We start from the raw sequence: 25,860 nt of genomic DNA, 5'->3' as shown, positions 1-25,860 counted from the left end.
CTTGGTTAAAGAAATTGTGGAGAACATTATAAGGTTTTTCAAAGTATTGGGCCTTGTTATAATGTGAGTATAGTTCATGGGGATTAATATAATCTCTCAAAGTGGTGCAGCAGGTACAAGATGAGTGGGAGTTTTGACATGTAACTATTTGCTCAGCCTGGGGTACTTTAAAAGAGAAAGTAACTCACTAAAAAGTCCCTTGTAAAAGGAGAGATGATCCTCCCGGCAGATGGATATAAATACAAACATTATGGAAAAGTAAGGAACAAAATACCCCAAATAGCTCAGACCACTTCAACAGCGGACTCTATTGACACCTTAGTAGAGGAAATGCTGGGTAAAGACTTTATTGAGAGTTGAAATGATCAGTGAACTAAAAGTGGATCTTAAAAACAAACCAGAGAAAAATACAGGAAGTGAAAGAATGCTTTGAGAAAGTGATAGAGATTCTGAAAAACAACCAAAGAGAAATACAGGAAATGAAAGACTCAATAAATCAAAATAAAAACCCAATTGAAAGCATCACCAATAGATTAGACCACATAAAAGACAGAATTTCAAGCTTGAAACAGATATATAATCTTGTAAACAAAGTCAACAATAAAAAAATAGTGGTAAGAGACCTTGACCAAAATATTCAAGAAGTCTCGGACAACATGAAGAAATTATGAATCATTGGCTTAGAAGAAGTTAGCAAGGTACAAATAAAAGGAATGCATGGTCTTTGCAGTGAAATACCAGAAAATTATCCAAACCTTGGAAATCAAATGAAAATCTAAATACAGAATGCATTACCAAAAATACTTAAAACTACATGTACAATACATGGAAAACAAACATTAGAGCCAGTGAATGTTTGTAACTCACTAAAAAAGTAGTGAGCAAGGGAGAATCAAGTCTGAATTAAACATTAGAAATAAGTCAAAATGGCAGGAAATAAAAATCACCTCTATAATAACACTGAATGCAAATGATCCCAACTATTCATTTAAAAGATAGACTCAGAGTGGACTGAAAAACAAATGTTCATAAGATACTTACAAGCCCCAAGACATTCACAGGCTGAAGGTGAAAGAATGGGGGAAAAAAAATACACCATGCATATGGAAAACAAAAACAAGGAGTAGCTACTCTCATATATGACAAAGTAGACTTTAAACCAAAATTGATTATAAGAGACAAAGAAAGTCATTTTATACTTGTGAAGGGTACTGTCTAACAAGAAGATACAGGGATTGCAAATATTTATCCCCCAAATGGCTGAATACCTACTTAAATAAAACAAACCCTGCTTAGTATAAACACTGAGACCCCGATACAATAATACTGGCTGATTTGAGCTCACCTCTCTCACCAACAGATGGGTGATCCAGGCATAAACCTAATATACTTTCAAACTTACAAAATACTATAGACCTAAATAGAAATGGGCCTAATAGAAATCTACAATATGTTTTGTCAATCAATCATCAAATTCATATTCTTCCTAGCTGCATATGAAACCTTCTCCAAAACAGGCTATTACTTAGAATAGAAGTCAAATCTTAGCAAATACAAAGAAATCATTATAATCCCTTACATCTCTCAGTTCATAATAGAATAAAACTTGAAATTAATAAGATAAAAAATCAAACCATTTTAATACAAGCGATTGAAAAATACACTTTTGAATGAGGAATGGTTCATAGAAGGAATCAGGAAAGAATTTTTAAAATTGCTAGAAACAAATGAGAGAGACAACATATCAAAATCTATAGGACACTATGAAGATAGTTCTGAGAGTATAAGTTTATAGCATTTAATGCTTAACAAAAATAAATAAATAAAAGATCCCAAATAACTAAAGTCACATCTCAAGGCCCTAGAAAAGCAAGAGCAGACTAACTTCAAAACCAGTAGAAATCAGGATATAATAAGATCAGAGCTGAAATTAATGAGCTAGAGAATTAATACAAATGATTATTGATAATAAATCTTTAGCCAAACTAATCAAAAGAAAGGACCCAAAATCAGTAACGTTAGAGGGAGATAATCACCACAGACATTTCAGAAATCCAGATGAGCATTAGGGACTCTTTTGAAAACATATTCCAAAAAATATGGAAAATCTAAAAGACACTGACAAAGTAGTAAGAACACCTAGATTGAACCAAGAGGATCTGAAAAACCTGAACAGATCAATATCAGTTTTATGAAAGCAGTAATAAAAAGCCTTCCAACAAAGAAAAGCCCAAAACCAGATGAGTTCTCATCTGAGTTCTACCAAACCTTTAAAGAACTAATGTCAGTCCCCCTATAATTTTTCCATGAAATAGAAAAGGAGGGGACACTCTTAAATTTATTCTGTGAACCATTATCACCCTGATATCAAAACCAGATACATCAAGAAAGGAAAACTACTGACCAATATCCCTTAAAAACATAGACACAAAGCATCCTTAACAAAATATTAGCAGCCCGCACTAAAAAACACAACAAGATTGCACCCATGATCAAGTTAGTTTTATCCCAGGGATGCAAGGATGTTTCATCAATAAATGTATTTTACTGCATGGATAGATTTAAGGACAAAAGTCACATAATCTCAATAGGTGCAGAAAAGTCTTGGATAAAATTCTGTGCTCATTCATGTTAAAAATACTGAAGAAACTAGGGATAGAAGGAACTTCCCTCAATATCATGAAGACAACGTACAGCAACCCCAAGCCAACATTGTACTGAACAGAAAGAAACAAAGCATTTCCTCTAAAATTAGAGATGATACAAGAAAGACCACTGTTACCACTCATATTCAGTATAAATCTCGAAACTCTAGAAAAATAAAAAGAAATTAAAAGGATACAAATAGGAAAAGAAGGACTCAAACTATTTCTCTTTGCCAATGACATGATCCTATACTTGGAAGACACACATACATACATTTCACTAGAAAATTCTTGAGTTGATAAATTTAGGAAAGTAGCAAGCTACAAGGTTAACATATAACAATAAATAGCTTTTCTATACTCCAGTAAAGAATCTGTTGAAGGAAATAAGGAAAACTATTCCATTCATATTAATCTCAAATAAATAAATAAATAAATAAAATGCTTGGGAATAAATCTAACTAAGGAGGTAAAATAACTACAACAAAAATTATAGAACCCTGAAGAAAGAAATTGAAGAAAACCTTAGAAGATAGGAAGACCTACCATGCTTGTGGATAGGCAGAATTAATATTGTCAAAATTGCCATATTATTAAAAGCAATCCACATAGTCGGTGTAATACCCATCAAAATACCAAAAGCATTCTTCATGAAACTAGAAAAAACAGTTTTAAGCTTTATATGAAAAAAATAAAAGACCCAGAATAGTCAAGGCAATATTGAACAAAAAATAATGATTATGATAGCAGAACAGTACCTGGTCTCCAATTATACTACAGAGCTGTAGTAACAAAAACAGCATGGTATTGGCATCAAGACAGACATGAAGACCTATGGAATAAAATAGAAGAAACAGACAAATCCATATAGATACAGTCATTTGACACTCTACAGTGGTGCTTAAATTCACGAAAAGATAGCCTTTTTAACAAATGGTGCTGAGAAAACTGGATATCCATATGTAGAAGAATGAAACTAGATTTCTACTTTTTGTTGTGATTTGTAGTAGATGTGCATATCCAAAAAGTATAGGATAAATTACTTATTTTATCACATAAAGATTGGTAGAATAATGCATAGTAGTTTACTAGTGCCGCAGAAACAAATTTCATGGCTTAAAACAATACAGGTTTATTATCATATAGTTCTGTAGGTCAGAAGTCTTGAAATCAAGGTGACTTTGGAATGTATTTCTTCTGTAGGCTGTATGGGAGAATCTGTTTCCTGCCTTTTCAGATTCTAAAGATCATAAGCATTTCTTGACTCATGTCTCCTTCACCCATTTTTTAAGACCAGCAACTCAACATTTTCAGATATCTTTTTTTCCTTCCCTCTCCTCTCAAGATTTCTGCTTTTGATTTTGTATTTTCTCTCTGACCTTACTATTTCCCTCTTTTAAGGAAACTTTTGACTATATTGGGTTTACCTGGATAATCCAGGATAATAATCTGATTATCTCTTAATTTGGTTATATCACAAAGTCCCTTTCTCCATTTAAGGTAATTTTTTCCTCACAGATTCTGGAATGCAGATGCAGGCATCCTGGGGAGCAGTTCAGCCCAATACATTGTTATTTATGTTCTAAAAGTAGAGTTTTTGTAATTAGTTCATGTTGGCTTGTGAAAGCCTCAAAACTAATGTCTACAGAGGATAATTTTCCCTTCCTCAATCTACGAAGATATTTTCCACTTAACATTCTATCATAGAAATAATATATTCCTAAAGATTGCATGGAGTTAATTTGTTGCATTTAATGTCTACCATGTATCTGGGGGTTTAGGTGTTTGCAAAAAGAAGAAAAGATTGAGATTTTAAAATACACGGGTACTCTGAGTCCTGCTATGTATTTTAAATGTATTTTGCTATGGATACTAAACTGCCTTTTCGTCTCTAATCCACAAATCGTGTGTCTTCTACCAACATCCATGATACTACCAGGATAACATGTTAGATTGCAAATTTGGTAAAGTTTCAGACCCTTCACAGGTCTTGTGACATTGTGTATTACCAATAATTAGTCCAGTTAATTCAAAATTATTTTGTTTTATTGGACATATTTATGGAGGACTTTGTCAATGTGACATGCATATAATGTTAATGATAAAATCAGGTTAGTTAGCATTTCCTTCTTAAATTTTTATGATTTCCCTATGTTGGGCCCCTTTGAGCTCTACTCATTATTTTAAAATATAGAATAAATTGTTAAAAAGCTTCTTCTGTCTGATGTGCTATGGAACACTAGAGCTAATTCCTCCTGTCTTTAAATGTATTTTGGTACTTGTTATCCAACCTCATTCTATTCTCCCTTCTTACTGTTGTTCTCAGTCTCTAGTAACCACTGTTCTACTCTCAACTTCTTTGAGATAAACTTTTTTGACTTTTATACATGAGTGGGTGAGTATATGCAGCATTTGACTTTTTGTAGTTGGCCTGTTTCATTTAATGTCTTCTAGTTTCATCCTTATTGCCACAAATGATAAGATTTTTTTTTATTGCTGCAATATATTCCATAAAGAAAATGCCATATTTTCTATCTGTTCTTCTGTAGATGAACACCTTAGTTGATTCCAGGGTTTGGCCATTGCTCATAGTGTTGAAATAAACGTAGGTGAATAGGCATCTCTTCAGTATATCCATTGCTTTTCCTTTGGAGATATACCCAGTAATGGGATTACTGGATTATTTGATCGTATGATAGTTCTGTTTGTAGTTTTTTGAGGAATCTCCAAACTGTTTTACTCATTAGCTGTACTAATTTGTCTCCACCGAGATTGTATAAAAGATCCCCCATCTCCACATCTTCACCACCATTTATTATATTTTTCCTTCTTAATGATAAACCTTATTCTATAAAAGTCAACTTTTTCATTGCTGTGACCAAAAGACCTGTTCAGAACATTTTTAGAGGAGAGAATAGTTATTTGGTGCTCGCACTTTCAGAGGTCTCAGTCCATAGATGGCTGATTTGACTGATCTGTTTGAGGTGAGGCAGAGCATCATGGGTGAAAATGTGTGGAGAAGAAAGCAGCTCAGGACATAATGATCAGGAAGAGAGAGTTTTGCTCATGAGGAATAAAATGTAAACCCCACAGGCATGCTCCCATTGACCTACTTCTTCTAGTCACATGCTAATTGCCCACAATAACTGCCCAGTTAATTCATATCAGTGGATTAATGTACTCATTACATTAAGGCTCTCATAACTCAATCATTTAAAGTTTCACCTTTAAACTTTCTTGGACTGTCTCACACTTTCGCTCTTGGGGGACACCTCCTATCTAAGTCATAACAGACCTAACTAGGGAGACAGTAATATCTCATTATGGTTTGATTTGCAAATCCTAAAGTTTGTCCATTTGTTAACTCTTCTATTTAAAAATGTCTATTCAGATCACTTGTCCATTTTTTAATTAGTTCTTTTTTTTTAACTGAAAGTTTTATGAATATTCCATATGCATTTGAAGATTTAATTTGTGTTATTAGAGTATATTCTAAATAAATTCATAAGTCAGATCTACCTTATAATGCAGATCTACCTTATTAATTATGGTCATGTGTACTTAACTATGAGGACATGTTTCAAGAAGTGGGTCATTAGGAAATTTTGTCATCATGAGAGCATCTTAGAATGTACTTAATGCAAACAAACAAAGATAGTTGGGACACTGCTAAGTAATAAAATCTTTTGGGATCACTATTATGTGTGTAGTCCATCATTGATGGAAACATTATTATGTAACATAACTGTCAAGTTATTGATTTTTTTTATATTGTGACCTTTCTTGAGCTACAAGTGATGTATCAAAGTCTCTTGTTAGTAGTATTTCTATTTCTTGATTTCCTATAGTTTTTCCTTTATACAAATAGTTACTGTATTTATCTGATACTAGATAATATAGTCATGTCTTGTGTTCTTTTCTTGTTTTCTTCTTTGTCTAAATTTTTTTGAACAACTTATCAATACTTGCTTCCTAATTTTTCCTAATTGCATGATATATTTTGTATTTTCTGACCCCATCTTTTATGGTTTAGATATGAGGTGTCCCTCAGAAGCTCATGTATGAGACAAAGAAAGAAACTTTAGAGGTAAAATGATTGAGTTAATGAGAGCCTTAACCTAGTCAGCTCATTAATTCACTTGCATGATTGAAATGGGTGGTAACTCTTGGTAGGTTATAGCTGGAAGAAGTAGGTCACTGAGGGAATATGTAACATTTTCTGAAGTTAAAATACTATTCTTATTTGCTTTGCATATTGTTCTTAAGAAAATTAACTCTTAAAATTGTTTTCTTGTGACTTCCTTAGTAGCAAGATAATTTCTTACTGTGGTAAGAGTTATTCTTTTCTAAAAATTAAGATTTTAATTAATGTCAACTTTCTTAAATCAAGACATGGGAAGAAATTTAAATCATAACAATGGTTGTTTAAATGTAAACTCCTAACTGAAATTTTTGTTTTTTTATTCTTCAACAGGAATTAAAACCTGATATGGTAACTAAATCTGCTCTTGGCGATGATATTGACTTTGAAAAAATCTGCAAGAAGGTATATCTGTAGTGGATGGCATTTGTTTATGAAAAGCTCTTTATTTTATGCTTACTTTTGCATGTCATGTATTCATTGAATAGAAGATCTATCAACTATTAGTATATGGTGTCTTTCTCACTGAGTTTCAGTATCACCACTGAAAGGATTTTTAAGGGAATTTAACTGTTTCACTTTGCTGTAATGTCACACTTGCAAAGTCCTTAATACAGCATTTCATGTTTTGTAGAATAATTAACCTATTGGTTACAAGTAAGAATCTATTTTTTTAAATTTATAAATCATTTTCATGAATATCTTATGTAATTTCTGCACCCACCTTGTAAAGCTTTTATTTTTCCCTTTTTACAAATGAGGACAGTGGAGCTCAAAAGTGAGTTAAATGAGCTGATTAAGGTTATTCCTCTATTACGTGGCACAGTCAGTGCTTTTATCCATTTGGATTTGTCACTGCTGTTTAGATGTGTCACTCTTGCTTCTTCCTTACTATTTCTCCTTTTTTTCCTACCAACTTTGCTAATACCTATACTAGACAGTTTACCTTGAGAACAGATTTTGTATTAATTGAATTTTTTTCTCTCTGCTTTTCATTTTTTAATTTGATTTTTGCTCTAACCTACATTTCGTTTTATCTCCTGTTGATTTTACACTATAAATTAATCAGTTATACTGTATTATTTGTATAAACACCATGTACAATAAGTAATGCCAAGAATTAAATATTTAGCTTAAAACTAAGTAAAATCTAGATGTATTTGGATGGTTTAAATTTTACTTACAGTTCATCATATTTTAAGCCAATTCATTTATTGCCTTAGTTTTAAATACAACCATATGTTTAATTAAAAGAGAACACTATCTCCTAAGACAAGATCCATAGTAATAATCTTTTCCATTTCAATACTTTGTACTCTTGATTTTCTTCATTTCTTCCTGTCATATTATTGTCTCCCTATGGTTATTAAAAGAGCTTTTTTTTTTAAAGCTCTTTTCTTATTAGAGGAAGGCTCATCTTGGCCTCTGCTTATCTAGAATTCTTCATAAATACATGAGTTCAACTTCATTTTCAAGTTTTTTCATTGTTGTTTTACTTTCTTTTAAGGTGATTGTTCTTCCTTAGTTGTCTATAGGACATATACATTCTGTGATGTGAAGTCTTTAAATTTAGAGATTAGTCCACTCCAGGAAATAGGATCCAAGGAAGATGAATTAGGACTTAATATATTTTCACCATTAATTTGTTGTTTATATCTTTAAAGAAAACCTGGAATTGAAATACACCCGCCTTATTATTAAAAGCACTCTTACTAGCATTTTACCTCTGCCAGTTAATCCGCAGTCACTTTGTTGTGTGCAACATTTCCAAGGATTAATTTTACACCTAGGAGATATTTTTAGACTGTTGTTTACATTCAGAGGTACATTTTCAAAGTTGAATACCAAATACTTTTTGTGCTCACAATAAATACCCATGTGCCAAAATAAAATTTTTCCATTAAAAAATGAGGTGTTTTCCACTTTTTTATGTAATTTATTTGAAATGGAAGAAACTGTGGAGGTGTGTAAAAACCACAATTTCCTGAGAATTTTCCATAGCAAACATTGTGTCCATTTTAAATAAGGAAAACTGTGATTTCCTTCATCCTCCAAATATTATGAGGTTTTTTTTTCATGCAGGTGTAAAAACTTTTTGTTCTTAGAGTCTACTCAGTAGCCTGCTAAGTTTCAAAATTTTTTTCTTTAAATATAATATGTATCACTCTTATTTATGTTCCTTTTATTTATTTCCACAACATTTCTCTCTCTCAAATGAAATTTATCATATTCTGCCTTGGGTAAGACATTTGGGTATTTTTCTTAGCTTTTTAAATTAGAGCAACATTGTGAGCCTAAAAAGACGGATTTTGTGTCTTCACATGTAGGATAATGCCTTTATGTAATAATGGCTTAGTAAAACTAAAGAAGGAGGTAGTGAGAAAGGAAAGAAGATAGATTGCCCTACTCATTCTTGTGAGTTCCTGGTGGCAATCAAGATGCAGGCAGACATTATCTCAATACAGCAGACACAAAACTCTGCCAAAAGAAGAAATATGTATCTACTTGCTTCACTAGTTTTTTTTTAATATTTATATTTCATTTCTTTCCAGAAAGATTTGAAAGATTCTTGACACACAATTTAGTGTTAAAAAGCATTTGGATTGAGTCACAAATGAAAGTTATCTTCAGTCTTTTTAGAAAAAAATAAAATTGTTAGGAATATTAGACTGAATTCAGAAGCTTGAGATTTTGAGTTCTGGATTGTTAGTCAATTGATGAATAAAATGTCTGACCTTTAGCTCTTGTTAGAATTTGAGCTTCAAAAATTTCAATGAAGGGCTTTCTATAAACAAGGTTTTAAAAATAAAATTAAAGGGGCTGGGGTTGTGGCTCAGCCTAGAGCGCTAGCCTAGTACATGTGAGGCCCTGGGTTTGAACCTCCGCACCACAAAAAAGTAAATAAAATAAAGGTATTGTGTCTAACGACAACTAAAAAATAAATATTTTTAAAAAAGAATAAAATTTAAGAAACATATAAAATTGTACCTTTTTTACTTAGAAATAATTTAAGGTTATCTAAATTATTGATATAATTTATGAAATTGACATTTCTAAGACATAAAAACATTTTAAAAAGTGTATAATATAATATTTTATTGGTCTTTTAATAACAGATAATTTAATCATTCCTGTCTATAAAAACTAATGTTTAAGTCAAGAAATTTTTCCAACTGCACTGTTTTTCCTACTCCCAAAAATACAAATATGAATAAATAAAAATAACTAGTAGTTAAATATATATACAGAGGAGAGATAGATTGATTCTCTGCAATGAATTCTGATGTTTCTGAATACCTTGATTAAATATTTTCAATTCAGTGAAAACTTCAATTATCATTATTTTAATTTATTATATAATTTTTAATTGTTTTAATTTGTTATAATAATATATAATTATATATAATAATTATAAATTTATATAACAAATAACTATAAATTAATACCCAAACATAATTTGACCTTTTCCTTCTAGGCTGATAACTAAAAAGAACTCCAGAAGCCATTTAATTTCAACCCATTGTTCTAAAGCAGTAATATATTCCTAACTATGCAACAGTGAAATTTTAGCCAATGTTAAGGACATGGGTACTACTGCATATTATAAGTGGATTGTCCATTTATAGACCAGAGACACAAAATGTTTTCTCAGGTTTAGAGTTATTACAAGAAGTCTTACGCTAACACCTTTTCCTTTTCCTATATAAGCCACATTTTCCTCAATTATTAGCTAATGAGCTAAAATACATACAGCATCAGAATGTTTTATGTCCTCATTTAAAGTACTTATTATTACAATAATAAGTACTTTGTGCCGCAGTCTGGCTTGGCACAATCAGGAGCCACTTGTCAAAAGAAACTAACTCTATTTTTAGAACCACACATGCCAAACAAAACACCTCCTCAGGAAAAACCCTCAGAGCCCAACTCCTACCACCAGCTCCCCACAAGCCTCTCTCCACCTCCCACAATCCTCCTGCTCTTGAGGCCGATTGGCTGAGTCACGTGGGCGGGGCCAAAAAAGTCCCCCCAATGAGCAGCTCTGTGGTCTGAAAGGGCAGGGAAACAGCCCAAAGAGCATCACCGCAGAGGAGCCAATCAGCTAGATGTTGCTGGGGCTGCTGTGAGCCAATCATCAGCTGGCAGTCTGAAAGGGCAGGGAAACAGCTCAATGAGCATCTCCAATGAGCATCACTGCAAAGGAGCCAATCAGCTGGAAGTTTGCTGGGGCCCCTTCGGCTATGGCTCTCAACAACTTTTAGGTTATCATGAACTTTTGCTTTTAAAACAAAAATTACACGTGACTGTACAACATAGGTTGTGGTATTCAGAGTTCTTCTTAACTGCTCAATTTTATATGCAAACATAAGTTGCAGACCCAAAGTTCTTAGTTGGCTGAACTCACTGCTGCTGCATTTGACTGTGCAGTTCAAATTTGATGACTACAGCATGAGTAGCAGTTCTGGAATTACACAACACAATGCCTCTTTTCAAATCATTCTACCTTTTTATTAATTTGATATTCTCCCCCAAGTAAGCCCCCGCACAAAGTTGCATCCTGAAAACAAATTATGTTTGATTATTAACTTTAATGCTATTATAATTCTATAATAGAGGGAAACATTTAAAAGAAATTAGAAGAAAACTCTCCTTCATTTACATAATTATATAATTGTAAATAATACTGTAGAGACAGTTTTTTAAAAAAGAATTTACTATCATATTACTAAATCACAGTTATCATCTGGGACAATTTTCTGGGGCAGAGAAATAAAATTGAATAAATTTAAAAATAATATGATTAATAAATAATACCCCAAGTTTACACTAGACAGTCAATTCTACAGCTTTTATAACTACCATGAAAAGATATAGTTATCTCTAGAAAGAAAAATACCCAGCTCAGCAAAGATGTTAGCACTTTGTTAAAGCAGGGATTTGAGAGTGGCAATAGTTTTTGAGCAATCGGGTATGAATACATTTTAATTAAGATTTCTTTAGGATTCTTAGAATTTCTTATATAAAATGTATGAGATTAATTTACATAATGAGAACAGGTGCTTTCTAACTTACTTGTTTTTTAAAGACACTGATATTCAAATATTACAGATTATCTTTGAAGTGAACTTAGTTTCAAAGGGGAAATACATTGAAATAAGCAGTCAAATGTAAAAGCTTCTCCTGGAGTGTCCTCTTTTCCCTTATAATGTGAAGGGTAATTTCCTGGGAAATGTATAACATTTATCAGCATTAATTGTTTTTTTTTTGTTGTTGTTGTTGTTGTTCTTGTTTTTATGTTTTAATCTTCTGGGATTAATCCTGAGATTAAATTTACTTCTTCTATTCGAAATATCACTTCTTCTGTTTCTATAATGCAAAAATCTCAAAGAATGCCACCATTCTGGATACACATTTAGTTCTCTAACATGTTGATTGGCTTTGGCAACAAAGGTCTATTATAGCAGAGCTTTTATTTTAAACCTTAATGTTTACTGAAAAGCTAAAAAGTTTTTTCCTTTTTTCCTTGATACACAAGATTCAACTTTCTTGGATTTAGAGCAGCTGTCACTAAAGCTGGTTTTTTATACTATAGTCTCATTTTAATTTTCTTTGCAAATATTTTTATCAAGGTCACATTTTGAGTTTCCAGGTGGACATGAATTTTGTGGGGACACTTCAGCCTCAGTTAAGGAGACAATTAGCAGGTTGTCCTAGCACAGGATTGACACCTGCTCTTGAGGCCGATTGGCTGAGTCACGTGGGCGGGGCCAAAAAATAATGTTAAGTTTTTTGACTTAACATTATTCAGCTAAGTACTCCAAAGAGAACATAACTTTAAACTGCCATTATCCTGCTTTTGTTTAGGTGTTCATATGTTTATATCACTGGGAGAGAAAAGCCAACATATTTGGCTAAAACAATGAAGGATAACTTTAGGACAAAGACATTTGAAGCTTGTAGCTCTAGTTTCACATAATGATGAAATTTAATCACTGGCTTGATTTGTTTATTTAGTACCTGCTCTTGCAGACACTGTTAAGTCACCAGATCTACACCATGTTTCGTAGGTATGAATATATTTGCAATGGCATACAGTGTTAAGTTCTGTGAAGTAAATAGTGATGGAAAATATTTTGCTAGTTGAGATAGCTTTGGAACGTGAACCTGAATACAATGAAATGAACAGCTATTTATGTGTTTGTGAGTAGAACATTCCAGGTAGAGAGGAGTTTGCAATGAAATGGCTTAAGCATTATCTATGAGAGCAAAATCCAAAGAAGACCAATTCACTATGGGCTTATTAACTTGGTTCACTTCAGATACTGGTGATTCTGTCAAAGGCAGAAAGAGTAAAAATGTTGAGAGGTGATTGCTTCTGGATATATTTTGCAGATAGAGCCACAAGATTTGCTAAAGGATTTATTGTGAGATGTGAGGGAAGAAGAAATATGGTGAAAGAATCCTTAGTTTTAGGGCTGAGCACTCAGAAAAATAGAAAGTTCAATAAGATGGTAGAAACAATAGGAGAAGGGGTTTATTTGGAAAAGAAAATCAAAGAGTTTTGTCTTGATATGTCAAGTAAATGAATCAAGTAGGTAGTTAAATATATGAATCTGAGCTCATGTTAGAATTGGAGGTAGTAATTTGGAAGTTGTTGGTTCACATAAGATATTTAAAGCAATTAACCAATAGTATGAATTTTCTAAATTAATAAAACAACAATATATGTATGATCTTTTTAAATTCAGTCATCATCAGATTTTTATCAAGGTTGACTTTAAATTAGGCAATGTTTCAAATTCTAAGGATACAGTGGTGATACTCACTTTCAAAATATAAATATATAATATTTGGTAATTCCTAGGTGTCTATTTCACATTTGATGAGGAGTATAATTCTGAAAACATTGTTTCCAAAATTTATTCAATTTTCAGATATTTGTTGCATTATCTACATTTCCAGATATTTATCTGGAACAGTCCATGTTCCAAAAATAATTATTATAATAAGTAAATAGTACTTTTTATTGATTACATTATTATTTTAATTGTTCCAAAGTAATAATATTTTTTGCCAGCATGATGTATACCTTTAGCATAGATAAGTTATCTATTGATTATTAACTAAATTGTTTCCTAATTTTAAAAGATTTGATTTTATTCCCATATATGTATTTTTTTCAATTTGCAGCCAGATTCTACAGCATCTGAAAGAGCAGTTGCCAGACTAGCAGTACACCCTCTTCTGAAGAAAAAAATAGATGTGCTTAAAGGTATGAATGAAATGATTTAACTCTTGAGTATTTTATAATATAAGCATGAGTTCCTTTCAAATATTTAAAAATGTGGAAGGTACCTGCAAATATAAAAAGTATCTGATTCTGAAGAAAAACTAAATCTGTTTTTTCTTAAATTTTAATATAATATACATATTATGTATATTATATTCAGTGCATTTAAATATACATGATCAAGTTGAATATATTTGCTGTTCTAAATGCTGATTAAACTCATAATATTTTTTATTTAGCCATTTCACATAATATTTAAATGCATTATCAAATATAGAGAATTAAATACTTTTGCCACAGGTTAGATGAGATTTATTTTTGTTTGAAAGCACAGTTGAAATTATTTAATGCATTATGAATACAGAAATTAAAGTCGCCGTTTTCCTTTATTTATATTCAGTGACATTTTTACTGTTCTTTGTAACTCCAAAATATGAAGAAAGGGTGATTCTTCTTTTATTTGGCAGCTTAGAAATGGATGCATCTGAGCCTGTCATGAGTTATATTTTTAAGAAATCAAAAGATTTTTTTGTTAATTATCTCATTTTAAATATTTAATTATAAATTCAAGTTTTCCTCTTAAATGTTTCCAAATAATTTAAGAATTTCTGTCCTAAAACAGTGATGTTTTATATGTTTCAATGCTGAAATAAGTCATGTACTGTTTTTCTTGCAGCTGCTGTGCAAGCCTTTAAAGATGCAAGACAAAATGCTACCAAAGTTGACTCATCAAAGAATACTTCAGAAGAAAATCATTATAAAGATACTTTGTGTTCAAATGATGATGCAAGGAAATTACAGCCTGAAGAAACTATCACCAGTGAGCAGAAAGTGAAAGAAGCCAAAATACAGGCAAAGAAACCAACAAATAATTCAAAGGAAAAAATAGCCAAGGTAGAACATGGATCCAAAGCAGTAAACATTACAGAGTCTCTGTCAAAGCGTTTGGGAGAGGATTCTGTAGTCCTTTGTCAACCTGAGCACACACCTGCTGAAACAAAAATGAAAACATTAAATCAAACAAAAATAATGAAGGTGCCTGATAGCTCAGTTGATGGTAACAGTGATATCGAAGAAGAATTACATGAAGAGGAAAAGGTATATTTTGATGACAGCACAGAAGAAAGGTTCTACAAACAGTCTTCCATGTCCGAGGATAGTGATAGCGGTGATGACTTTTTCATTGGGAAAGCCAGGCGGACACGAAGGAAAGAAAGTAGTTGCCATTCTTCAGCTAAGGAACAAAAACCCCTCCAGTTTTTACCCAAGGAAGAGACTCATGAAACCCATTTGAATGTAAGAAATGACAAAAACAAGCCAAGTACAGAAGCCAGGAAGTTAGAATCAGTGTTTTTCCATTCTTTGTCTGAATCTAAAAGCTCTAGAAGGTAAGGTTATTTTTTTATTCTGAAATAATTATTAGTACTTATTTTTTATTTTTTTAATTAGAACTTTATAGTTATACATTGTAGTTGGGTTCATCCTGACAAACTCACACATGCATGGAAATTGATATCAGTTTATGGCACACACATGCACACACACACACACACCCAGCCACCGCCATGCACACACACACACACACACACACACACACACACCCAGCCACCGCCCTTTTCTGTCCTGTCCCTCCTTCCCTCTCCCATTTTCCTTCCTCTACTTGACTTCCTTTCACTCATCCATTAGTGTATTTGATTAGTTCTTTGTATTAGCCTATCCTTCCTTCCTCCTCCTCTTTGTTTTGCTCTAACTTCCTTATGTGAGAGAAAACATTCAGTTGAGTTTCTGAGTTTGGCTTATTTCACTTGGCATGATATTTTCTGCTTCTATCCATTTACCAGCAAATACTGTAATTTCATTCTTTTTTTAATATTTATTTTTTAGTTATAGGTGGACACAGATTAGTGCACCAATAAATTATTTTATTTTTATGTGGTGCTGAGGATTGAGCCCAGTGCCTCATGCATGCTAGGCAAGCACTCTACTTCTGAGCCACAACCCCAGCCCCTGTAATTTCATTCTTTTTGATGGCTAAGTATAACTCCATAGTGTGTGTGTGTGTGTGTTTGTGTACACATATATCCCAATTTCTTTCTTCATTCATCTATTAATGGGCATTTGGTTTGATTCCATAATTTAGCTATTGTGCATCTGTAAACATTGAGGTGGCTGTATAGCTGTAATATGCTGACTTTAGATCTTTTAGGAATATACCAAGTGCGATAGTTGCGTCTTATGGTAATTCTGTTCCTAGTTTTTTGAGGAATCTCTATACTGCTTTCCAGAGTGGTTAGGCTAATCTGCACCAACTATGTACAAATGTTTCTTTTTCCCGCAACCTCACTAGCACTTATTATTATTCTTGATCATTGACATTCTGAACTGCAATAAGATGAAATTTTATTAGTTTTGATTTTCATTCTCCTGATTGCTGTAGATGTTAAACATTTTTTCATTTATTTTGTTGTCCATTTGTGTTTCTTCTTTTGAGAAGTTTCTGTTCAATTCTTTGTCCATTTATTGGTTGAGTTATTTGGTTTTTTGGCATTAACTTTTCTGAGTTCTGTATATTCTGGTTATTAGTCCCCTATGGAAGTGGTAGCTGGCCAAGATTTTTTCCCCCATTCTGTAGGCTCTTTTTTCACGCTCATGCTCTTTTAATCATTTCCTTTGCTGTACAAATATGTTTTAATTTGAAGGCATCCCACTTAGTGATTCTTGGTTTTATTTCTTGCACTTTGGAGATCTTAAGGAAGTTAGTACCAGCACCTACATGATGAAGTGTTGATCACTCTATGTTTTCTTCTAGCAGTTGTGAAGTTTCTGATGGAATTCCTAAGTTTTTCATCCATTTCAGTTTGAGTTTTGTTGGGAGGGAGGTCTGTTTTCATTTTTATACATACATCTATCCTGTTTTCCCAGCACCATTTTTTAAAAGATGGCTAAAAGTATGTGTATTTGTCTCTTTGTCTTCTATTCTATTCCATTGTTCTTCATGTCTATTTTGATGCCATTACAATGCTGATTTTTGTTACAATAGCTATGTAGTATAATTTCACATCAGGTACTGTAATGCCTCCTGCTTCACTTTTTTGCTTATTATTGCTTAGGCTACTCTGATTCTCTTACTCTTCCAATTAAGAATTGTTTGTTCTAATCCCATGAAGAATATTATGGGGATTGCAGTGAATCTGTGTATTGCTTTTGGTAGTATGACCTCTTTGACCATTCAGAGGCCTCTTTCTGCCTCTATTGAGATGATCATGTGATTTTTGTCCATAATTTGTTTAAGTGATGAATTACATTTATTAATTTGCATATATTGAACCAACCTTGCATCCCTGGAATGAAAACAACTTGATCATGATGTATTATCTTTTTGATGTGTTTTTGAATGCAGTTTGCTAATATTTTATTAAGTATTTTGCATCTATGTTCATCATTGATCTGTAATATTCTTTCCTGTTGCATCTTGTATAGTTTTGGTATCAGGGTTATAATGGCTTCATTATAATGTATTTGGGAGTGTTCTCTCCCATTTTCATGGAATAATTTGAGAAAGACTTGTGTTAGGTCTTCTGTAAAGGTTTGGTAGAACTGAGCTGAGAATCCATCAGGTCCTGGGCTTTGCTTTTTTGGAAGGCTTTTAATTTCTCTTTGAATTTTATTATTTAATATTGGTCTGTTTAGATTTTCTGTATCTTCTGATTCAATTTGGGCAGGTCATATGTGTCTTGAAATTGATCAGTGCTTTCCAGATTTTCCAGTTTATTGTAGTATAAATTTTCAAAATAGGTTTTTATAATCCTTTGGATTTCAGAGGGGTCTATGGTGATAAACAGTCTGTTTTCATCTCTGATTTTGTTGATTTGCTTCTTCTCACTCTTTCTTTTGGTTAGTTTGGTTAAGAGTTTCTCAATCTTGTTCATATTTTTAAGGAACCAACTCATTTGATTTTTACTCTGGTTTTAATTATTTCCTGCCTTTTCCTGGTTTGGAAATTACTTTGTTCTTCCTTTTCTAAGGACTTGAAGTGGACCATAAAATTACTTATTTGGGATTTAATTTTTTTAATGTAAGCACTCAGTGCCATCAATTTTCCTCCTAGAGCTGCTTTCACTACTGTCCCAGAGATTTTGATACATTGTATGTATGTACTTATTCATTTCTGAGAATTTTTGATTTCTAGTCTCCTTTCTTCTTTGATCTAGTCTTCATTTAAATGAGTGTTGTTTGATCTCCATGTGTCCAAGTGGTTTCTATTATTTTTCTTGCTGTTGATCTCTTGCTTCATTTCATTATGATCTGATAGGATACGTGGGATTAATGTTGTTGTTTTGCTAAGATTTGCTTTGTGGTCTAGGATGTGACCTATTTTGGAGAAAGTTTCATGTACAGCTGAGAAGGTGAATTCAGCTGTTTGGGGGTAGAATATTATGTAGCGGTTCATTAGGTCCATTTGATTTATATTGTTTAGGTTGGAGATATCTGTATTGATTTTTATGTTTTAATGACCTGTCTGTTGGTGATGGGTGTGTTGAAATCACCCAGTATTGTATTGGGGTCTTTGTAGATTTAATGACATGTAATTGAGTATGTTGACATTTGGGACATAAATGTGTACTATTATCTTCTTGTTGGTTATTCCCTTGATTAGGACTAGGATATAGTAGCCTTCTTGTCTCTTCTAATTAATATTTGCCTGAAATCTACTTTGTCACCTATGAGACTAGCTGTTCCTGCTTATTTTCTTGGTCCTTATGTACGAAATATATGTTGCCATCCTAGTACCTTCAGCCTGTGGATGTCTTTGCCTATAAGATGAGTCTCTTATAGACAGCATATTGTTATTGTTAGATCTTGTTTTCTGATCCATTCTCCTACCTGTGTCTTTTATTTGGAGAGTTGAAATCATGAACTTTCAGCATTAGTGTAGATTTGTGTTTGTGATTTTCTTCCATTTTGTTTTTTTGTTTGTTTGGTTGGTTGGTTTTTTGCTATATTTTATCCTGTTTTAATTCTCATTTAGTGGATTATTTGTCTATTGAACTTTCTGTGTTTTGGAGCTTTGGAAATTGATTTTCAGGTCCTTTTTTGCAGTTTGTCTAAGTATTCTTTGTAGTTGGATTGGTACTCATGAATTCTTTTAGTTTATTCTTGTCATGGAAAGTTTTTATTTCCCCCTTTTAATTTGAAACTGAGCTTTGCTTGGTATAGTAACTTTGCTGGCAGTTGTTTCCTTTTAGGGTTTGGAATATCTCATTCCATGCCCTCCTTGATTTTAGCATCTGAGCTATGAAATTGAAAGTGAGGCTTATTGGTTTGCCTCTAAATGTGGCCTGGTGTTTCTCTCTTGCAGCTTTTAATATTCTTTCCTTATTTTCTGTATTAGGCATTTTGATTATGGTATATCTTGGTAAGCTTCTTATTTGGAGTCCTGTAAGCCTCCTTTATGTGGATGTTTATCTCATTTCTGATATGGGAAAGGTTTTCTGTAACTATCTCATTGAAAATGTTCTTTGTGCCTTCAGTTTGTGTCTCCATATTCTTTTCTATCCCAGTGAGTCTCAGGTTTGGTCTTTTAAAATTGTCCCAAATTTCTTGTATATTCTAGTCATGTTCTATAACTTTTTCCCCTTTATTTTACTCAAGACCATATACCCTGTCTTGAAGTTCTGTCTTCAGAAGGGCTGAAGTTCTGTTTTCTCATCTGTTAGTGATGCCTTCAATCAAATTTTTACTTTCATTTCTAGAAGTTCTGCTTGGTTTCTTTTTACTGTTTCTGTTTCTTTTTTAAAATGGTCTTTCATATTCTGTAATTGTTCTCCTAATTCCTTTCTTAGATCTTCTTTTATTTGTTGAACATTTCAATAATCAGTTTTTTATAATCTACCTGTAGGCTTTGTCTGCCTCATTATCAGTGGGATCCTTTGTTGAGGCATTATGAAATTTGGGGGAAGATTTGTTTCCCTGTTTTCTTAGGTTTTCAGAAGTCTTGGACTGGTGCATTGACTGAGGCAATTTCTTTACCTCTTCCTTTGGGCATGTTCTTCAGTGTGTAATTATTTTATTTGTTCTGAGATTTATCTGTGTTTTTGATGTATGCATAGATGCCAAATGCTGGGACCTGAGTTTCCTCTCTGATTGTTCCTCCTTGGGTCTTTGTTGTTGGTTTGAGGCTTTTTGTCTCCTCACTTGAATTGGGGTAATGTGAGAGAATGTTTAGTTCAACAGCAGTCTTTATACCTTTGAACTTTAAATGTCCCATTAGGTTCCCAACACCTCACAGAGCAGGGCAAAATAAACAGTAGTACCAGTCATTGCAAACAACAAACAATACATTGTTAAATTTGCCACCATTAAAGAATAATGGTAACAACCATGAACTAGAACTGGCTTTACAGCAAATAGCAGGTATCAACTATATCATTCACAGTAGTAATGATTATATGACCATTAATGATAGGCACAGGAATTAAATAGACCAATTAGTTCTGAAAGATGGCAGAAATATAGTTATTTAGGGGAAAAGGAAATGTGTCAGGAAGTTAGTAAAGACTACATTTTCAAAAGTGAACAGAGAATTCAGAAGACATGTAGGAACTGACGTTTATACGGAAGGAAGGGAAAAATAGAGGCAGCAGTGTATTGGGAAAGAGAGAACAAAAGAATTTGGCAGTTAACAGGAGAAGAAAGAGAAATAAACAAATGCAAACAATACAAAACCAAATAAAAATATACAATCCAATAAACCCAAACCCTCAAAATATAATGCTAGGAAAAATAATTACAATTAAAAATGAGAGAAAAAGAAATAAGTGTATGTTTATATATTCCTTATGCAGTCAGCACAGCCAGAATTCCACACACATATATACTCACACATACACAGAAAGAATTTTAAAAATAATATAAAATTTTTTATTTATGTTTTAAAATGAAGGAACCTTCTTAACTGAGGTGGACAAAATAGTTGACCAGACTGGGTGGTCACTGCATACATCCACCAGTCTAATTCTTCTTGAGTTATGTACTGATAGAGCAAGGGTTAGGGGATTTTAATCCCTTCCTGTTTTTGCATTGCTCTTTGAGGTGCTGCTAGTTGGAATGGACAAAGATTGACGCTGTTTGATACAAGACTCAGTTTCCCTTCTCACCAGTTTAAGGTGGGATGGATTAGGAAGTATTAACACTTGGAGTTTTATCCATTTGGACCAGTTCACAGTGGTGCACTCCCAGGGTTCTGCTTCTGCAGCATTCTGTGAGAAGAGTTCCAGCAGGTGGGGCTGAGGTCTAATCAGGCCTCAGGAGCTTTGTTGGGTGGTCCCTGCTTTAGAGAGGCTGAATCAACCCACTCCTAGGGCTAGATAGTAGCTGATCTCTTCTTTGGGTCCGGTTCTCAGAAGCCTCCCAAGAAATCCACTCGTGGGGCAGAGGGCCAATGCTTCACTCACTGCTTCCCAGGAGCCTGGTCTTCCTGGGCTTAGACCCTGAGTGTATTCATCACCGCCCATAGGACCCTCCACCCCACCCCATCACCCCTCTCAAATGCATCAGCCTGCTTCAGCAACACAAAGGAAAAGCAAGTTGGATTCCCATTTGCCCTTCCATATGGAATCCCCCCGAGATATAGTCTACTCTGTGCCTGTTTCATATTCTATTACACCCAGCCTAGGCCCCTCCATAGGCACCTCCCAGGATATTCTGGCTGCAGTTTTTTGTTTTTTCCTGATCTCCCTGGTCCAGTAGTCACGGCAGCCCTACACTTACCCCAGATGGCTTCTGCCTCATCTCTCTGTGTCCAGTTAAGATACATAACGTGCTTTTCGAGTATCAATGTGCAGTGCAGCCTCTGGATCAGTTAAGACTAGGCAACATTTTTTATCTCAGGTTTCTCTGTACCAAGACTTTGATTCCCCCCTGCTAGTCTTGGGAAATTGCACTAGCGCTTGCTGGTTATCTTTGATGAACTCTTTCTTCTTTATTTATTGTACCCAAATTTCTAAGTCCTTTAAATGGCTTTGAGTGTACAATATTAAAATTTAGTGAAATCCCACTTTCAGCGACCTTGCTGAGAGGCTGTACATCTACTGCCATGCCATAACATGGGATACATCTTCCTTTATTTCACCATCTTCTGGATTCTAATCCTTACCTTAAAAAATAATAATGAATATCAAATAACAGTGAGGGAAGAGACCATCTCCCATGAATAATTTTAGTTTGTTCAATCCATCCTGTTTTTAGACTTGATTCGCTTTTATAATAGGGTAACAAATAGATATACTCATGGCAATGCCACATTTGTCCAGTTTCATCATTAAAATTAAATGAGATATTATAGCCAAATAATATGCCTACCTAACTCATTGTAGCCAAATAATATGCCTACCTAATTCATTCAGTTATCAAGATTTTGAAACTTGAACTTAGTCTTTCATGAAAAACTTTTGAAAATGTTGCACATCTCTCTCTCTATTTAAATAGAACTTTCTGAAAAGAATATGGTGGGGGGTTTGTTGTTTGTGGGGTTTTTTTGGTGAGGGTTGTTTGTTGCTGTTTTGTTTTGTTTTGTTTTGTTTTGTTTTGGTACTGGAGATTTAACTCAGGGGTACTTTACCACTGAGCCATATCCTTAACTCTTTTCATTTTTTATTTAGAGGCAGGGTCTCAATAAGTTGCTAAGGGCGGGCTGGGGATGTGGCTCAAGCGGTAGTGCGTTTCCCTGGCATGTGTGCGGCCCGGGTTCGAACCTCAGCACCACATACAAAACAAAGATGTTGTGTCTGCCGATAACTAAAGAATAAATATTAAAGAAATTCTCTCTCTCTCTCTCTCTCAAAAAAAAGAAAGAAAGAAAAAAAAAGTTGCTAAGGGCATTGCTAAGTTGCTGAGGCTGTGCTCAAACTTGCAATCTTCTTGTTTCAGCCTCCCAAGTCCCTGGGATTACATGCATGTGCCACCTCACCTGGCTTGGTGGATTTTCTTGAAGGCCTAGGACTGCCGTTGTAAACTAATTTTACTGTGTAGTGCTGTTGGGAAACACTTGCCCTACCAGTTGCCCCCAGCTACTTTCTGTTTGATGACGTCTTCTTCATCCCTGCGTCTTCTTCATCCCTGCTTTTCACAACTGTTCTGTTAAAAATCAATAAATTCATTTATCTTTCTAACCTGATAGAGTATATCTTCACATTTTAAAGTTCAGTTAGCTTCAATAATAGCTACTTTGTTCAGTAACTATTATCTTCAGTAAACTATTTTTGTATATTTATAGGTTAGAGATCATTCTTTAATAGATTAGGAAAATGTGATATAAAAATTTTACAAAGAAGTAAGAATATTGAACAGACACACAACCACTTTTGGACCCTTGAAAATAATTAATATTTACTTACACCCCAGTCCTGCCTCAAAAATGTATATTTTTTTCTTGTTTGAAAATAACATATCACTATCTCTTCCCACAAAATATAAATCTTAATTTTTTTTATATTTGTTTTATTTCTCCCTGTAATAAGACTTGGAATTCTTTAAATAGCCCCAAGAGTAGAGGCAAGATAACCAGACTAGAACATTTTTCAGTTATAAACTGAAGGGCCTATAAGGATAGAGAGCATAAAAATCCCTTATGTATCTGTATTTATGTTGGAATCTTGCAAACCTTTGATGTACCTAAAACCTGGGTTCTTTTATTGATTGTTGTGGGATAATTGAATATGATAGTCCCATGCATAAGTTTTATCATCCATTTTATTATGTTGTCCTCATGAGGATTTAAATAAATCCTTTAAAAAAATCTTTTAAAAATCATAATGATGTGTTTCTTTTTTAGGGATTATAGAGAACAAGCTCCAAAGAGCAAAACCACCCCAGGTATGTATCAGTGTCTACTTGACTTCCAAAATGCAAATGAGCAGTGCTTTACCAAAGTTGAAGAATGAAAAATTATAATTGCTTACTGGCCTCAATGAATTTATGCACCCACATAAATGGAAACCGAACATCTTATAATTATATAATTTTTAATTTTATTGGGTTTTTGTTGTTGTTGTGTTTTAGCCTTCCATGTTAGCAAGACTGTGTTTCTATTTAAATAAGACAGCACAGTATTTATTGGGAGACACTCAATAAACAGCAGTCTACAAAGATTAGAAACCATGTTCCAAAATTAATTGTTCATATGAAAAATTTTAACTTCAAATTGGACTTCAGTTAATTCTGAAATATTGACTTTAAATAAAGCAAAATTTCTCCTTTAAAAAATGGTTTGATAAAGGAAAAATATCTGTTTCTTATGTATGCTATTTAAAAATAATTTTTTTTTATTATTTTTGCTTTCTTTTCCAAGATTTTCTGGAAAACAAACCTCAGACTGAGAATCTATTTAAAAAGAATGTACCAAAAGGACCTACAAATACAAAGCAACAGTTACACCTGCCTCTTCATCCTTCTTGGGAAGCAAGCAGGAGGCGTAAAGAACAACAGTCTAAAATTGCTGTGTTTCAGGGGAAAAAAATTACATTTGATGATTGATCAGTGCTTCTTTTTGGACTTTCCATCTAAAAGTTATTTTCCTGTCTTTCCCACCCCCTGGGGGGAATTTTTTTTTTAATTTAATAATATAACTTATTTTACATTAAATCTAAGTAAGTCTTATTGAAGGGGTCATAGAAATGCTAAGTGAGAGTTCAAGTTATGTTTATATATATCTTTCAGAAATCAAGTGCACACTTAAATTAATTTTTAATAATACTCCTTGGATTATTTCTTCTGTAAAAGAATTTGGGAATTATAGTAATGTTAGGATTTCTTATTTGTTCATATCATGAAGTATGTTTCCCTGGTTCAGCTTTTTTTTTGTTTGTTTTTTTTGTCATGAAAATAAATGTCAGGGTATATTTAAAATAGTAATGGAAAAATTTGAGAACCTCTTAGTTATTTAAAATATTTTGTTAGAAGTTATTCTTTTGAGCAAAACAAAAGTAGTTACTTTATTATGGACGTACAAAAAATAAATTATATAAATAAACATTAATTTTTTATTATACTTATTACTAATGACTTGTCATGTACTTCTGTTCTAAAATAGTTTTTCAGAATTAATTTGGGGTTTTTAAGTTATATTTTAGTTACTAAGGCAAATTGTTTAAATGTAGCAACAAAACCAAAGGTCATTTTTATATTCATATAAATATTTCTATTAAATCAAGAATGTATACTATTTATTTATTTACTCTTATAATAGCTTTTTTTTTCTTCTTCTTTTTTGGTACCAGAGATTGAAGTCAGGGGCACTCAACCACTGAGCCACATCCCCAGTCCTATTTTGTATTTCATTTAGAGACAGGGTCTCACAGGGTTGCTTAGTGCCTCATCATTGCTGAGGCTGGCTTAGAACTCAGTCCTTCTGTCTCAGCCTCCCGAGCCGCTGGAATTATAAGCATGCTCCGTCCACCTGGTGTAGATTATAATTTATAAGAATAAATTCTAGAAGGAAGAGCATTTCTTCTTATGGCTGAGCAGAGTTAAGAGTGGCTAATTTGTACATTACAGTACTGATATTTTAAAAGAAAATAATTTAAAATATTCCTTCAAATGTTTCACTTTTTGCTACTCTGAAAGAAATGAAAGGTTATTATTTAACTAAATAATGCTTCAATGTTTTGGTTTGGTTTTTTGGTACTGGGGATATAATCCAAGGGCACTTTACCACTGAGCCACATCCTTAGCCCTTTTTATTTAGAGGCAGGGTCTCACTAAGTTAAATTGCTAAGGGTCTTGCC

General features: G+C 33.2%; 1 protein-coding gene across 3 annotated transcripts in view; it reads left to right on the top strand.

Moving 5' to 3' along the window:
• Srfbp1 (serum response factor binding protein 1) overlaps positions 1-25,135 on the top strand; it is a 63,469-nt gene extending 38,334 nt beyond the window's left edge. For all 3 annotated transcript variants that reach the window (XM_078048447.1, XM_078048466.1, XM_078048458.1), the window contains exons 5-9: positions 7,120-7,191; positions 13,978-14,059; positions 14,754-15,465; positions 23,910-23,950; positions 24,426-25,135. In XM_078048447.1, coding sequence (XP_077904573.1) covers positions 7,120-7,191; positions 13,978-14,059; positions 14,754-15,465; positions 23,910-23,950; positions 24,426-24,610 — 1,092 coding nt within the window. In that variant the 3' untranslated portion in view covers positions 24,611-25,135. The remainder of the gene's footprint in view (positions 1-7,119; positions 7,192-13,977; positions 14,060-14,753; positions 15,466-23,909; positions 23,951-24,425) is intronic.
• Positions 25,136-25,860: the final 725 nt, after the last annotated feature.

This window comes from Ictidomys tridecemlineatus, chromosome 1 (assembly GCF_052094955.1).
Source record: "Ictidomys tridecemlineatus isolate mIctTri1 chromosome 1, mIctTri1.hap1, whole genome shotgun sequence".
Classification (NCBI taxonomy): domain Eukaryota; kingdom Metazoa; phylum Chordata; class Mammalia; order Rodentia; family Sciuridae; genus Ictidomys; species Ictidomys tridecemlineatus.
This window is presented reverse-complemented; position numbering and strand designations above follow the sequence as displayed.